This window comes from Asparagus officinalis, chromosome 2, assembly GCF_001876935.1.
Source record: "Asparagus officinalis chromosome 2, Aspof.V1, whole genome shotgun sequence".
Classification (NCBI taxonomy): domain Eukaryota; kingdom Viridiplantae; phylum Streptophyta; class Magnoliopsida; order Asparagales; family Asparagaceae; genus Asparagus; species Asparagus officinalis.
This window is the reverse complement of record NC_033795.1, coordinates 24,789,325-24,804,574: the sequence shown is the minus strand read 5'-3', so window position 1 is coordinate 24,804,574 and position 15,250 is coordinate 24,789,325. Positions and strand designations below refer to the sequence as shown.

Sequence of the window (15,250 nt, the reverse complement as noted above, 5' to 3'; positions counted from 1 at the left end):
GGCGCGAATCCTATATAATGGAGTTCTCATTCATTTAATCTAACAATTTATCATTAGAAAGACAATACTATTTTGCTTCAAATGAAACTAACACTCAACTTGATGATCATACATTATTCTATAATAGAGATGCATTATTCACCTCAGATGTATCATGTTTAGAGTCTTCGAATTTTAAACTCATAACATATGTTTTTCTCCTACTAATTAGAAATAATATTATTATCCTAGCGTGGCATGTTGAGGATATTTAGAATAATAGAATTACACTTTAACTCATCAACAATGTCACTATTTCTTGAATATAACCTCCAAAGATATTCCTTCTTCAAATTGGTAGTTATTGGTGTCAATTTAACTGATTTCAAATTCTCCATGATCTTCGTTGTACATAAATCTGACAATTTCTTATGTGCAACAATAATATTTCTTCTTCAAAGGGTTCCCAAATTATAAATTTGTACATAGTCCATGTAAGAAAATATCTTTATTGAAATATATATCTTATACTTTTTATATGATCAAGCGGTCTGACCCATAAAGAGAACAATTAAATTCCCAAACTGTCCCCATAACCCTCCGCAAATAGCTCAGATTACCATATCTATCTATACATAGATGTTCTGATAAAGCTTTTATTCCTGTATAATTCCTACAAAAAGGAGATGTTATTAATCCTTGTAATAAAATTTATAGACTTTATCTCTACGGAGAATATAGAGATGTCATTGATTCGCATAATAAATTTGTAGTTCTATCAAGAATGTAAAGGATTTCTAATCATTTTAATTTTTTCTGCCTTTGTGGCTGAGCCCAAATCCTAAATATACCCGATCAGGCCCAAAACGTTTTACTCCTTTCACTCTCTTATCAATCCACAAACATGGCTGACATAAAAACAAGATAAAACGCTGACAGCAACAACAACAATAAACAAACAAAAAGAAAAAGGGGGAGGAGCTATGGCGATTCTGTTCCATCCTCGCTAGAAATGGACCAGCGCCATCGACGACGGCTGAGCACCATCTGTTCTCACCTCCATCCCCACTGTCCGTTCCCTCATCAACGGCCCGGATCTCTCCATCCCTCTGCCGTTTCTAGTGATAACAGAGCTCAGGACAAGCCTTGTGTCTTTTGCAGCATCAGTAGAGGAGAGTCCGAAGCGTTTAAGGTTTGATTTCTTTGTTTTAATCTATGGGTCTTGTTGGATTTTGGTAGTTTGATTCTTGGGGTCATGACCCGGATGCCCTTTTGCTTAATTAGAGTAATTTTTTTGTTAATCTTTATGAGTTCATTGTTTGTTTGCCTTTTTTTTTGTTTTTTTAAGTTGTTGGGTTTGTTACGTTGGGTTATGTCTGGTTAGTTACTGAATTTGACTATTATGAGTAGGTTCTTAAGCGGTGAGGTGAAGTGAGAATGTCCAATAGGGATTTTTAATGAAGAAGTTACTTGGTTTTGTCTCAGAGCATTAGGGATACAAAAAAAAGTTGGAAACCAGGATTTTATTGTGTATAAATTGTTCATTTGAGCAAGGGGAAGTGTAAGGGACATGGGAGAACTCACCCCTAAAAAGCTAGCTTGTAGTGGGAGGGAACTCAAGTCCCTTATAAACCCACATCAAGTCACCCATATACCCGATGCTGGACTAGATGAACCCTAACATACCACGACTCTTCAATTGAGGCACCCACGCGGGTTGGCTGTGCACTAGTCTAGTTTCGGTCGAAACACTACAGTATCGGCATCACCACTGGCGCCTCTCAATTGCAACCGGAAGGTGGGGTCGGCTTTGATACCACTGAATGCCACAGTCGCATACCTAATCTTAACCAAGCAATCAATCAATGAGTGGGTAGAGCCACTTGAAATATAGGGTCTCTTGACCCATAGCTAAACCTCCATAGTAATGGCTACACTGATAAGGAATCCGATGGTTGCAATGAAAATAACATATCACCACTTTTCTTAAAACTCCTTACCCACCAGCATGAGCAACAAGCAAATATACAAGAACATGGAGGCCGATGAATGTGTTGCCAGCGAAAAGGCCAATTGCGATTAAAATCGACCATACATGGTAGTATTTGGCCTGTTCACTAGAGCTCATTGTTAACATATCGTATATGAATGTCGATATAGTTTGCCTTAAATTTTCTATAGGAAGAACCACTGACACATCAATACGGTATTCTAGGCTTCTAGCTATTGTGGGGGCTGTTGGGAGGCCTTTTCGATTAAGTTCAGCTTTGGCAATCTTTTTGTTATCGCATTCTAGATCATGGTGACGAGGCCCTCATGTCTGACTTGGTCGCTCATGCAAGTGGTTCATGGGTTGGTAATGTTCAAGTTACACAGCTACTATTGTGGGAGCTCTTGGGGGGTAGGCACTTTTTCAGTAAGGCCTTTATGCCTATTAGGTAGCTTAAGGCAAACTATATTGGCATTCACGTAAGTTGTGGCGTTAATTTGTAGGACATTTCTTGGTTTGTTGACAATGAGCCCCAGCGAGCACGCTAGATACTATGTTGTTTGATCGATCTGGAACATGATTGGTCTTTTCACTAGCAATACATTCTTCGTTTTCTATGTTCTTGTATCTATGCTTGTTGCTCATATTGATAGGTGTGGAGTTTTGATGAAAGTGTTGTATGCTCAATTCGTTGCCACTATTGGATTTCTAATGCTGTAGTCGTTGCTCTGAGGTATTTTTATTATGGGTCAAGAGATTCCTAGATCTCAGGTGACTCTACCCCCTTATAACTGATTGCTTGGTTAATATTGAGTATATGACTGTAGCATTGAGCGGTGTCAGAGCCGACCCCACTTTCCGGTTGCAAATGGCTCTAGTGGTGATATAGGTACTACAGTGTTCGCCGAGGACTAGTTTAGTACAAAGCCAAAGGGGTGATGTTGGGATTGCAGTGTCGACCGTGACTACACTAGTGCACAGTCAGTTTGTGTGGACGTCGGGATTGGAAGTGTGGTGGTGTGTTATGGTCCATTTAGTCCCACGTCGGTTATATAGATGACTTGGTGTGGTTTATAAGGGATTTGTGTTCCCTCCATGTACAAGCCAGCTTTTAGAGGTGAGTTCTTTTGGGTCCCTTACATGTGGTATCAGAGTCGTCCCACCACCTTTCAGTTGCAATCGAGCAACGTAGGTGGTGACACTAGTATTACAGTGTTCGCCCGAGACTAGATTAGTGCAAAGCCAAAGGGATGGTGCCGGGATTGCAGTGTTTGACCGAGACTAGAGTAGTGCTAAGCCAGCCTACGTGGGCGTCGAGATTGAAGGTGTGGTGCTATGTTTGGGTTCACTTAGCCCCACATCGGTTGTATAGGTGACTTGATTAGGGTTTATAAGGGATTTAGGTTCTCTCCATCTACAAGCTGGCTTTTAAGGGTGAGTTGTCTTGGGTTAGTTATTGGAAGAAAATTTTTGAAAGTTTAAGGGATTTTGGGTAAATTGTGCTCGACGTTTTTTGGACAAGCTTCTTCATTCAATATAAGATAAGAGCACTAACTAGTAAAGAAAATTGAAGACAAACCAATATCTCACTGTATTCCTTAACTTACAAACATCAAGTTATCAAGAATGAATGTAAATCTTCATATTGGTGATCCACATGAAGGAAAATAAGTAGATTAAGACTTAGAGAGATGTCCTCCAAATAGTTAGTAATTTAGAGGGGTAAAGTCTTTTTAAGTTTTCATCATCATTTGAGACTCCTTGTGCTTGTTGATGCATTAGCTCACACAACCCTTTTTTCATAAAGTCTCGCTCATGGCTATTCTCCTTTCTACTCCATTGCACCAAAATAATATTCCCTTTGCGATCAATCACCTTAAAACCTCCATCCATATCATGCTCATGCTTGCGCAAAGTATTGGAGATTAGAAACAGAAAAAGAAATTTCATTGCTCTTTCAGATTTAGATTTTAATAGTTATTGACACTCTTCACAAATAGTTATAGTTTTAAACATCTAAGAACAACTTGTATACACACAAAAGGATAGCGGAATTTAACAAACTTGAATGTTAAGTCTATTCCCTTTTTTTCCAAGAGGTTTTTCATTATGAAAATTCTGCAAATCAATAAGTTCAACCACATAATCATGCATCTCCTACCTCAAAAAAATAATCATTCTGATTAAGTTAGAGCATTCTGTGACCTAGACATCCACATAAATTAATTTTTATATATATTCTAAAAAAACCTTGTCATGATTGTCTATATAGTTCACAAAGTCTTCATCGCACTCATCGCAAGTTATCCTCTCAGAGTGCAATGAAAAACATGGAAAACTCAGTAGGCTGAAATGAAACTCTTATTTTCAATGAATAAGACAACTACCTCCATCGATTGTTTTTTGATGACAATTTATTGGGTAGAGTTATTTGTGTTATCAAAGTTTTGTGTGCAGGGTTCAGCATATAGCATTTTCTTCTTTCCGAGGATGTCTGTTCCACTTCTTGAAAAAATTCCTATCATCAATATTGATAAATATTTATCACATCTAACAATGGATATATTCAAGCAGAACATCTTCAATCTATAAATTGAGAATAAAATCTCAGTTAAGATATAATAATATATGAACTACTTGTAATCTTTTTGTCTTATTTGCCTCATTTAGATCTTTCCTACAAACAAATGTGCCAATTCTCATATCTTCTCTAACCCACTCAATATGACCTTCATCAGCTATAATATCTTTTGGAGGTGTACACAGTAACACAGATCAATACCTTGAATGAGATCAACACCTTCATTTTCAACATCATCTTCTGTTTGGATACACTCAAGAACTTCATAGGTATCTCTTGGCTTTCACTTGCACACAACACTCCAATTAGGATTTATAAAAATCCTTTGTAATATACCTGCTTTACTTGTCTTGGATAGATAAATGGCTTATCACTATAGCTCTTTTGTGATGCATTGTTAGATGTTGGATTATGATTGTCTTTCTTCCATCTGGATACTTCTTTATAGTCATACCAAGTGCATTTAAATAAAGCAATAAGTTTCATTTTTAGTATTGTTATCTCTAATATTTCATTGATTACACCTATAAAATAAATTATTCTCATCACCCACAGTCATAACACCTCTGTTTTGTATTGCTCGTGCAATATTGATAGCTTTCCGGTTTTAAATTTGTAACCGTTAACACCAAACACTAAATAAAATGTAGCACCGGGTAGGGGAGCAAAAGAAAGTTTGATCACTTCCTCGTCTAAGTGAACATAAATACTGACCTGTTTGCTAATTGAAGTATCTTATTGTTGAGATCTACAATAAAACATTATAAATTTGGTCATTTGTTTTTGTGGCAATTTTGAGACATTGTTATTATTATCATGTCCTCAATTTATTATGATATAGATTATCAACATTAGAACACATGCATATTTTTAATATTATCATATCTTGAATTTATTCATGTCTTAACTTTTGGGATAATATCTTTCTACCAGTACATTCAAATCTATGATCTATATCCGTATGTTGCACTATTAAACATCAATTAAGACCTCTCATGCCATGATTTAAGTATGAGAATAAAATAATTAAGGAATTAAAACATACACGTAACTTCAAAAAAAGAAAAAAAATGAACAAATCATGAAACAAAAAAAATCTAAGTAATAATTTTACTTGTTGAAGGACTAAAGTAGACGACGAGAAACACCTTGTTTAGATCAAGATCATAAATTTTCAATTTATCGGGTCCTCTTTATAAAAAGGTTGTAAAAAATAGAGGTATTAATAAAGAAAACATGAATTGAACACTAGGATTGAAGTCGTAAACAAACACAATAACTCCATTAAAATAATAGTTTTAGTATGAGAAGCATCATCCCAACCTGTTATTGAAAATATGCAATCAATATTGATTCGACAAAGCTACAATGCATACTTATATTATGTGCTTCTGTACTGTAGAAGAACAAAATTTTGGTTCAGGCATTTTGTATACTATATAGCTTGTAACTAAGAGTTACACCTTAATTTGGAAGGAAACATATGAGATATAAAACAAAAAATAGAAAAAAAAAAGATTTGGGAAACAAATTTCAAGGTATTAAACATCGGATATCGGGAAAATGTCAGCCGATGATATATAGTAAATATCAGCGAGCTACGTTTGATGATTTGCATATATAATATATTATCCTAAAATATAATCTAAACATATTTAATGAGATCTAAGCATAGAAAACTACAAATAATATATGTTTATGATCATTAACCAAATGTAAAAACTTGCTTCAGAAAAGGAGCCTATTAAAATTTTGCTAAAAAAATTCATTATGCTAGAATTTTTGCTAAAAGCATTAAAAAAGTTTTCTAGAACTATATGTTACGTGACAAGCCATACAAAAGGATATATCGACCAACATATTATCGGCCATGTTGGGAATATATCACCCGAAAATTGCTTATAAGAGTTAAATGATATTGAGAACATATCAATTTGCAGCGAACCTTATAAAAAGATATATTAGACTGATATACGAGGATATTTGAAAAAATGACTACTTTGTTGCGATTCCATCATAAGGACTTAACCCTAGGTCATATTACATACAATTCTTGAGATCATAAAGTACTTGAACAATTCAACAATTTAAAAGAAAAAATTTAATGGCATGGTGAAATAATTAAGAAATCAGGAATTAGGAAGCCAAAATACATACAAAACAAGTATCAAAACTGACCAAATTCTATAAAATAATCAACTTGTTCCATATGGCAACAACACCAAACTCCATAGAAGCTCATTTTTATCAAAGAAATGGAGTAAATCAACCAACAAGATAAAATTGTTGATTAGAAATGAACATATCTTTTCGCACATCCCAGTCTGCAATCGACCATAAAATTCTAAAATTGGTGAGGAACAAAAAATGAACAATCTACATCAGTTTTCTCAAATAATTAAGCAAGAGAGGAGATGAACGAATTGACCAAATATCGCCATGCTGGCCAAATACCTTCATGGATTAATCAAGGCGGAGAGAAGAAGGGAAGGGGTCAGACAGATAATGTTTCGCAAAAAGCAAGAAGACAACGTAGAAACAGAGGAAGGGGGTTAAGCAGTGAAGAGAAGGTAAACCCAAAGAATAGGGCTTTTTCTCTCTATTACGATGAAGAGGTAAACTGAAAGATTAGGATTTTTTTCTATTTATTTTGTTCCTTGAAGTAGGGTCATAAACGGTGAAGAAGAGTGAAAAAATTTTATTTTCCCACCAAAAGGAAATAAGCGGTGCCCTAAAATTTTATTTCTCACGCTTTTTTTAAAGAAAATATCTAATATTTGTGTTAAATTGTTTGAGGTTTTAAAAGGAAACCATTTCAAATGTTGCTAAGAGGACCTTTTGTAGTAGTATATGCAATGCTCACTGCTTATTGCCTTAGTTATTCGTGTTGTGAAGAGTTGGTCTTATTGGTTTAGTCCCACATTACTTGTGGATAGTTGTGTATTAACACTCTTATTTTAAATTAACTGATAAAGGAGAGATCAAATCATCTCTATTCTTTCTCTCTGATTACTAAATTCACATGGTGTCAAAGCCACACATTATATTTTTTCCCCTTTCCGCTAATCCTAGCTATTCATCTAACAACCTAATCCTATATAGAGTAATTTTTTAGCCTACATACCTTCTCACACTCTGAGCAACAAAGCCTGATGGTTGCTCCATGCAAATCTCATCTTTTAGGATACCATTGAGAAAAACATTTTTAATGTCCAACTGATAAAGAAGTAGAGAAATGTCGCAGTTAATAAGAAAAGAACTCGCACTGTAGTCATTTTGGCGACATAAGAGAAGGTATTGAGATAGACTGATAGTCAAGCTCATACACTTGAGAATATCCTTTTACAACTAGTCTCGCCTTCAAGTGAGCAAGCGACCCAACCAGGGTTTAACTTTATCGTGTAAACCTATTTGCAGCCAACTTCTTTCTTCCCTAAAGTTAGCCAGTTTCTTTTGACACCGAGGATGATTCATTTTGAGGTCGTCCAGAGGATTTTTAGATACTTAGAAAGCTCCATGTAAGAAAATTCTCTATTTAGACTGTGAAGTGTTGTAGGTTTTCTTATGTAGATTGGGTAGAATCACCTTCTGATAAGCGAGCGAGTACATGCTATTGTGCCTTCCTTGGGGAAATCTTGTGTCTTGGAAAATAAAGAAATAAAGTGTGGTTTCTCAGTCTAGTGTAGAGCTTGAATATCGATAAATGTTGAACGTGACCCGAGCTAGTTTGAATGAGAGACCTCTTGACAGAGATTCGTTTTCCTCCTAACTTCTTTATGAGATTATATGTCGATAATAAGTTCACTATATATATTATTGAGAATTTTATGTTTTATGAGAAGAGCAAGCATATTGAGATTGTCATCTAATTCGTGAGAAGATGGATGGGCATGTATCCTCAAAGAATCAGCTAAATGTTTTGGGAAAACACGAATAAGTTTTATTTGTTATAAGCTGGGCATGCACAATGCATACGCTCCAGCTAATATGCATACATGGATGGACACAAGGTGGGGCGGTGAGAACAATTGCCCCCACTAATCCTGTAAGCTTAATATTTAATATTAGGCTCTTATTTTTAATTTCGCCTCTAATTATTTAATCTTATTGACCTCTTAGCCTAAGAGTTTTGAAAATAAATGCCTAAATAGACCAAACTCAAACCACTTACCAAAATGCTTGACCTCATACCTAAATTCTCATGATAATCGATTCCACCAAATTCTGAAACGAAAACCCTTCCAGCCTTCACTCCGTCTCTGTAATCGGGAGAGAAGTCTACTCGCGAATTGCGAGCAATGTGGAAGGAACAATTGTAAAGAATTGTAATAAGGTATTTCTATTGACTCTATCTTATTTCTACATAGAACATTTTATATTAGCGTCATTAATATTAGGCTTTCACGATATTCGTCTATCAAATCCGTCATTCTTTAAGATTAGTCACCCATATCTTCATATTTTAAAATAAGTTTCCTAAATACCTTAAGTGTTTGAAATTAGTCACCAAAATCCAATGTTTAAAAAAGAGGAAGCGCAAGGCGAAGCGTTGGAACCTTCAATGAAGCAAGGCGTGAGGCGTAAGCTTCTTAAACATTTTTAATTTTAAATTCTATAAAAATTATGAATATATAATATATCGTGGTATAAAAAATTTACAAATAGATACGTTCATGTCATGATTAGTAAATAAGAACTAAATATGTGAAGTATAGACGCAAACCACAATAAAGTAAACTACATGTATAATACTGAAGATACACATGGCTACTTTAATGTTAGTAAAAAAACTTTTTATATCCTCCCAACTTTGTCTAAAGCGTGCACTTCAAAAGAAAAGCGCTTTAAAAAGCGTAAAACACACACTTTGATTATGCTTTAAGTGATGAGGCGTAAGTTTCAAGGGATAAATATCTTCACTCTTGAGTTTTAAAGCATTTACCCTTAAAAAATATTTCGAAGCGAGTTTTAAGAAAGCTTTTTCAAACATAGCTCTTATCTTTCAACCCGGTACTAACTAGAGGGACTAACTTCAAAACACTTGAGAGATAATTTCAAAGTATGAAGATTTGGGAGACTAATTTCAAAGCACTTCAAACTTTGGGGGACTAATTTCAAAATATGAAGATTCGGGGGACTAATTCTATAATATGAAAGATTTGGTGCATTAATATTGAAAAACTCCTAATATTTAGCTAAAAATATCATATACTAGTTATACTTGTAGGCATATAATCTTGCCCCCACCAGTGTTGTCAATGTGCGAGGCGCAATGTGGGACGCAAAGCATCTTTACGCGCACATGTGCAAGACGCAACGCGATGCGCGCGCTCGAGTGATGCGAGGCGCACATCGCACACATAATTTTTTAATATATGTAATCAAGCACGAAAGAACATGTTTTTAGAATATACATGAAAAATATCATGATAACTAATATCTTACTACAAAATCACAATATAATGCCTTGATTTCTAATGCTAACACCCAACATAGTAGCAAAATTCATAAATTTTCAAATCAAATGTTAAATCAAGACTAATATCCAAGCAAAAGATTAGTAATGATTCTCAATTGAAGACTATTAAAAAGGCCTAATAGATTTATTTTGCTTCTTGGGATATGAAATATCAAGATATGAAATATCAAGTATAAAGACTCGATTGAAATGTTAACAAACAATACTATATGAGCATATGTACTACATGTACCCTGCACAAAGTAAGGATCTACATGAGGCGCAAAAGACGCTGCTGCATCAGATGTGGGGCACTTCGTCACTGCCCGCATCGTAAGGCGCATGAGGCACGCGCCTTTGAAAACACTGGCCCCCACTGACCAAAGTTTCTAGATCTGCCCCTGTACATAGATCAATTATGATGAGAGAAAGAATATGTATTTTTGCCTTCCTTTTTAATAGTTGGATGTTAAGGCTCGTGCCTGGTATATGTAGCCATAAATTTGAATCACGTTAATTTTTTTGGTTTTTTTGCTCCTTTGTCTTGTTCCATGTTTTTGTATGCAGTGCTATTGGTCAATATTCTAGTCTTTCTTCAACTTCTAGTCAATACATATCAGTCAAGTTGAGAGGGTCTGAGGAGGAATGGCGTTGGAGAAAATGTAGTACATCATGTGTTAATGAAGATGTAACTGAAGCTTGCAGGAAATGTAGGCATGTATAAAGAACCTCCATTGTTTTATCCGTATTTATGATCCGATTGCTAGCCTTTTTTTTTTCCACATTGGATGTCAAGTTGTTACTAATTTAAGATTTTAAGCTGACATGTCAGACATCTAGAAGACATGTTAGACATTATTCACTTGGAGGAGGGAGAATTATATGAACAAGTTGGAAAGAAAGGCAAAATATTTTTGCGAAAATAGTCCAGTTTAAATTTGTTTTGCCTGCTCAGAAGAGTATATGGTCAGTTTGCAATGTGCACCTACACTTTTAACTGTGCAGCAAAATAATCCATGTGTTTCCTGCTCCTGTTTTCCCTTTATTTATGCACAAGAAGAGTTGCTCTTTTTGAATCTGGAAGCTGCTCTCTTGTTATTGTTCCTGAATTTATTAACTCAAACATCACAGGAAATAAACTTATTTTTGGAAGTTCATAAGTCAGAATTGGAGTCTGTTATCTTTGTTTCTAATCACTTGATTATTTTTTACATACAGCTTTATGAGGATGATATGTGTGTTTGCATTTTGGATTCCAATCCATTAACTCATGGGTAAGGTATTCTGTACTGCAAATCTATGTGATGAATCTTTGTGATGACTAATTCCTCAATGTATATGACTGAAAGTTTTTGCTCAGCACTTGCTCATTGCTGATTTCTTGTTCAGTTGCACTTTATGCTGTTACCTTTCATGTTGAACTGCTCTAGGACTTCTTTATTGCTCAAACCAAAATTCATGTTCAGAAAATTTAATTGTCTTGCTTAAGACCGAGTTTGTACTCATAACTCATGTGAGGGTTTGTTAATTTAGGTCTTTATGGTCTTAATCCTGTAGATGAGAAATAATCATCTAGTATACTAGAAACATATCCAGTTGGTTATAATTGATTTTGTATCTTCCGAGTATTGAATTTTCGTATTGAATTTTAGTCGCCTTTTCTCTGAATTCCTCTTCCTCTATGACAGGAAGTGGTAAAAGAAGCACATCTAAGCAGCTAAATTCCTCATGACTATGGTTATGAGGAGCATTATCTTTTCTCATGCTTATATTCTAGTCATGAGGAAAGAAACAGTTTATTCTAGAGATAAGCTTAATGGTGATACAAAAATATTGAGAAGTACAATCTAATATTTACCGTAAAGATATATACTAACATATGCTATATGCACATTTTTGTTTCCATCTTAAAACCAGTTTATCTCTTCATTCTCATGAGATATACTGACAACAGTCTTAGATGAGAACATTAACATGTATTCTTCTCTTAAATTATATGTCATGTGCTATATGATTGGCCAAAAAAAATAAAAAAAATGAAAAACAAATAAACATATCCTGAAATACGATCTTGTTCTCTGTAGAGCATCTAACACGATTAAATTTTCTTACCTTTCATGTGAACCTTTATGATACTTCCATATTTGGTTTATTCAACTTTTGTACCTTGTAACTAGTGTTGTGAGTATATTATTATATTTTTAGTTACTTTAACAAATTTTTCCTTGATTTTTCTCTCCTACTTTTCCTTTTGTAGGCACTCTCTCATCATTACAAAATCTCATTATCCTTCTTTGGATGCAACTCCAGCACTAGTGAGTCTCATTATTTCCATAAGCATGCTTCACATTACTTGATTAATTTGTTGTACCAATGGTATATTTCTGGTTCCAGCATACCATTTAACTTTCCTCTCTGTAATTGCTCCTTGAAACTTGAGGCAGCCCTCACACATAATGTTCTGTTTGCTATACATCACCCAAATAGAAATATAATATACTTGCTTCAAATGAATAACTTAAAAGTGTCTCAGATATTGTGATTATTGAGAATTTTGTCCTCAACTTCGATTTTTTTACGGTGATGGATGATTACTTTTATAGTATTTGGGGACAGAACTCTCTGTTTAGCTTTTCCTATTTTTCGGGGAATTTAGTTCCCATTGATTGCATGATATTGCAAATTACAATTGTTAAGTCGGTCTTGTTGCTTGCAAATATCTTAGCTTCTGAAAATGCTCTCTTGTGTCTATATTTCTACCTCAACAGTACCATTAAATGTAGTGTATTCATGTTTCTAGTATTTGAGTTTGGAAAGCTAATATTGTATCCGTATATAGTTGCATAATGTTTTCAAAAGGGATTAAGCATCAACAAAGATGAGTCAGCTCATCATCATTCGGAGAAACTAATCCTTTCACCTCCAAGATGAAGGTTGTTCTCGATCACAAAGTTCCTTGGAAGAATTGACACGTTTTTTCGCAATGCATGTCAACTGATATTATTCCTTATGTTGGTGGAAAGCTCTTAGTCAATAATCTAGGGAATAATTTGTCTAAGCAGCATATTTGAGTAGTTCTAACTACAGCAGCAATAAATGTCAGCTATAGAAGGTGGTCGATTGATTCATTGTGGCTTTGCATAAAAATGAAACAAACAGTTCATAACTGTGTTAGATTAGTTGAATTTAAAAGTCCAAGAAGTTGATTAGATCCTAGTCGGCTATTCTAAACTTCAAACTACATCCCTTTTCAAATGTTTATTATTTTTCCGTCAAATCCCTCTTTTCATGTGCACATACTATCAAAACTTCTGAATTTTTTGTGTTTCATGCATAGCAGTTGTATGTTTGCAAGAGCATTGAACCTGAAAATTCACAAAATACAAAAAGCTAAAGTCATCTAATAAACTGAAATGCAGGTTGTAGCAGCTATGTGCTCCAAAGTACCTTTTCTCAGCAATGCAATTATGAAAGCTACTCAAAGTGGTAGGTATGGAAAATTATATTTCCTCAACAGTTCATCACCCTCATAGAGGGTTTCCTTATCTATATAGCTTATAATTGTTTTGGTTTGCTCTGTCATATAATGAAGTCATACCTCTTTTGCTAGATTATCTGTTGAAAGGAAATAAGCAATTGTGAAAGTGTATTTTCCCTTCAGTTTCTCAATTATGACCTACCATCATTTGCATTTACTTTACCTCACTCTTCTCCTCTAAAATCGTTGACTAAAACGAGTGTCATGAAATTCTCTTTAGTGAAACATAATGCAACTGTCAAAATATTTTCCTTCACAAGCATAACAATAATTCTTTTCTGCTCATGGATGTATATGAAAGAACTGTAATATATGCATATAAACAACTGTTGCTCAAACTGGATGTCATAGTCATTGAAGTGTCTTTTTTATTTATTTATGAACTATTACGAAGATGCATGTCATGCCATGTCCACATTTTGGGTTCTTAATGCTATATTACTTTCATAGGCTTTGGTGCTGTAAGATTTAGGTATTGTAAGTTTTGTAAAATTTACTGGTATAAATATTGAAGACTGAATCTTTGTGCTTTGATTCTTCTGTTATCTTTTCAATCCTCTTTTAAACTGTTCTACTTATATCAGTCTGATTGCACGAGGAATGCAGATTCATTCAACTTGCTGGTTAACAGTGGATCAGCTGCAGGACAAGTAATATTTCACGTTAAGTTCGATAACTTCTCTACAGAACAATATTACTACCTCCATTATTTAATCATTTTTTTGTCATCTACTTAACTTTACAAAGAGATTTCGATTTCAGACTCATTTCCACATCATTCCTCGTAAATCAGGAGACAAGTTGTGGCCTTCAGAGGTAAGAGGGACTAAATTACTTTCTTCCAAATTCTAAGATCGTTACTGATTGTGTCAAAATGAACAGAATTCGAGAAGGCGACCCCTAATATATAACCAGAATACTGTTGTTCTTGTTGATTGTATCAAAGGACAGCTTTATTCTTCACCTTCAGATGATAGTTGCTGCAGTTGTGAATCTATTCTCACGAAGAACTGTTAAAGCTTAGAATATGTACACTGTTTGTATCTTATGGGTGTTGCAAATATGCATATTTGTTTTAGAAATTCCGATTGGACTCGCATTGGTTGCCATCAACTGTGTGTAATAGAATATTCCCTGGATCATTAATGTAAAGTGGAAGACGTTATTCTCTCTGTTCATAGTATTTTCCATTGAGAATTCTTGAGTGTCGCAAGTCTTGTTTAGACCAGTTAAGAGGCTGCAATGCTTGAACTAAATTGAATTTGAGTGAGAAGTTTATTCTCCATGTATAATTATATCGTAAAACTCTTGTGTGAACTTAAGTTGATAAGAACTCTTATCCATCGATTTTTATATTTATTAGATTTGCCTTGAGATTCGTACTGACAGGTGGATACACATCAAGGCTGCCTCTGCTGGGAGGTTTTCAAATGGAAAAGCATTCCAATTTCCAAATGAAATTTTCGGAGATGGATATAATTTTGAAATGCATCATAGCAGTTCAAATATCAAGGAATAATTACACAGTCCAAACAATTCTAAAACTATCCGCACAATGATCAACCTGGATAGTCAATCGCAACAGCTAGCGAAGAACTGTGAGCCCTGGTTTCTTGACTGCAGAAGAAACTTCCGTGATGATTCTTAAGCTCTTAACTACTGCCATTAGTAATTATAACTTTTTTCTGTGGAATTGCATGCATT

General features: G+C 34.6%; 1 protein-coding gene across 5 annotated transcripts; it reads left to right on the top strand.

Annotated features, from left to right (window-relative positions):
• Positions 881–14,727, top strand: LOC109830552 (adenylylsulfatase HINT3). 5 transcript variants are annotated; one of them, XM_020397842.1, is made up of 7 exons: positions 881–1,171; positions 11,227–11,282; positions 12,266–12,323; positions 13,428–13,498; positions 14,131–14,196; positions 14,294–14,362; positions 14,429–14,727. In XM_020397842.1, exons 1-7 carry the CDS (start codon positions 992–994, stop codon positions 14,448–14,450), a joined length of 522 nt encoding a protein of 173 aa, XP_020253431.1. In that variant the 5' UTR covers positions 881–991; the 3' UTR covers positions 14,451–14,727. The 5 variants fall into 5 exon arrangements, with proteins under 5 accessions (XP_020253431.1, XP_020253432.1, XP_020253428.1 ...); XM_020397843.1 differs by having other exon boundaries at positions 883–1,171; positions 14,309–14,362; XM_020397839.1 differs by having other exon boundaries at positions 886–1,171; positions 13,428–13,494; positions 14,153–14,196.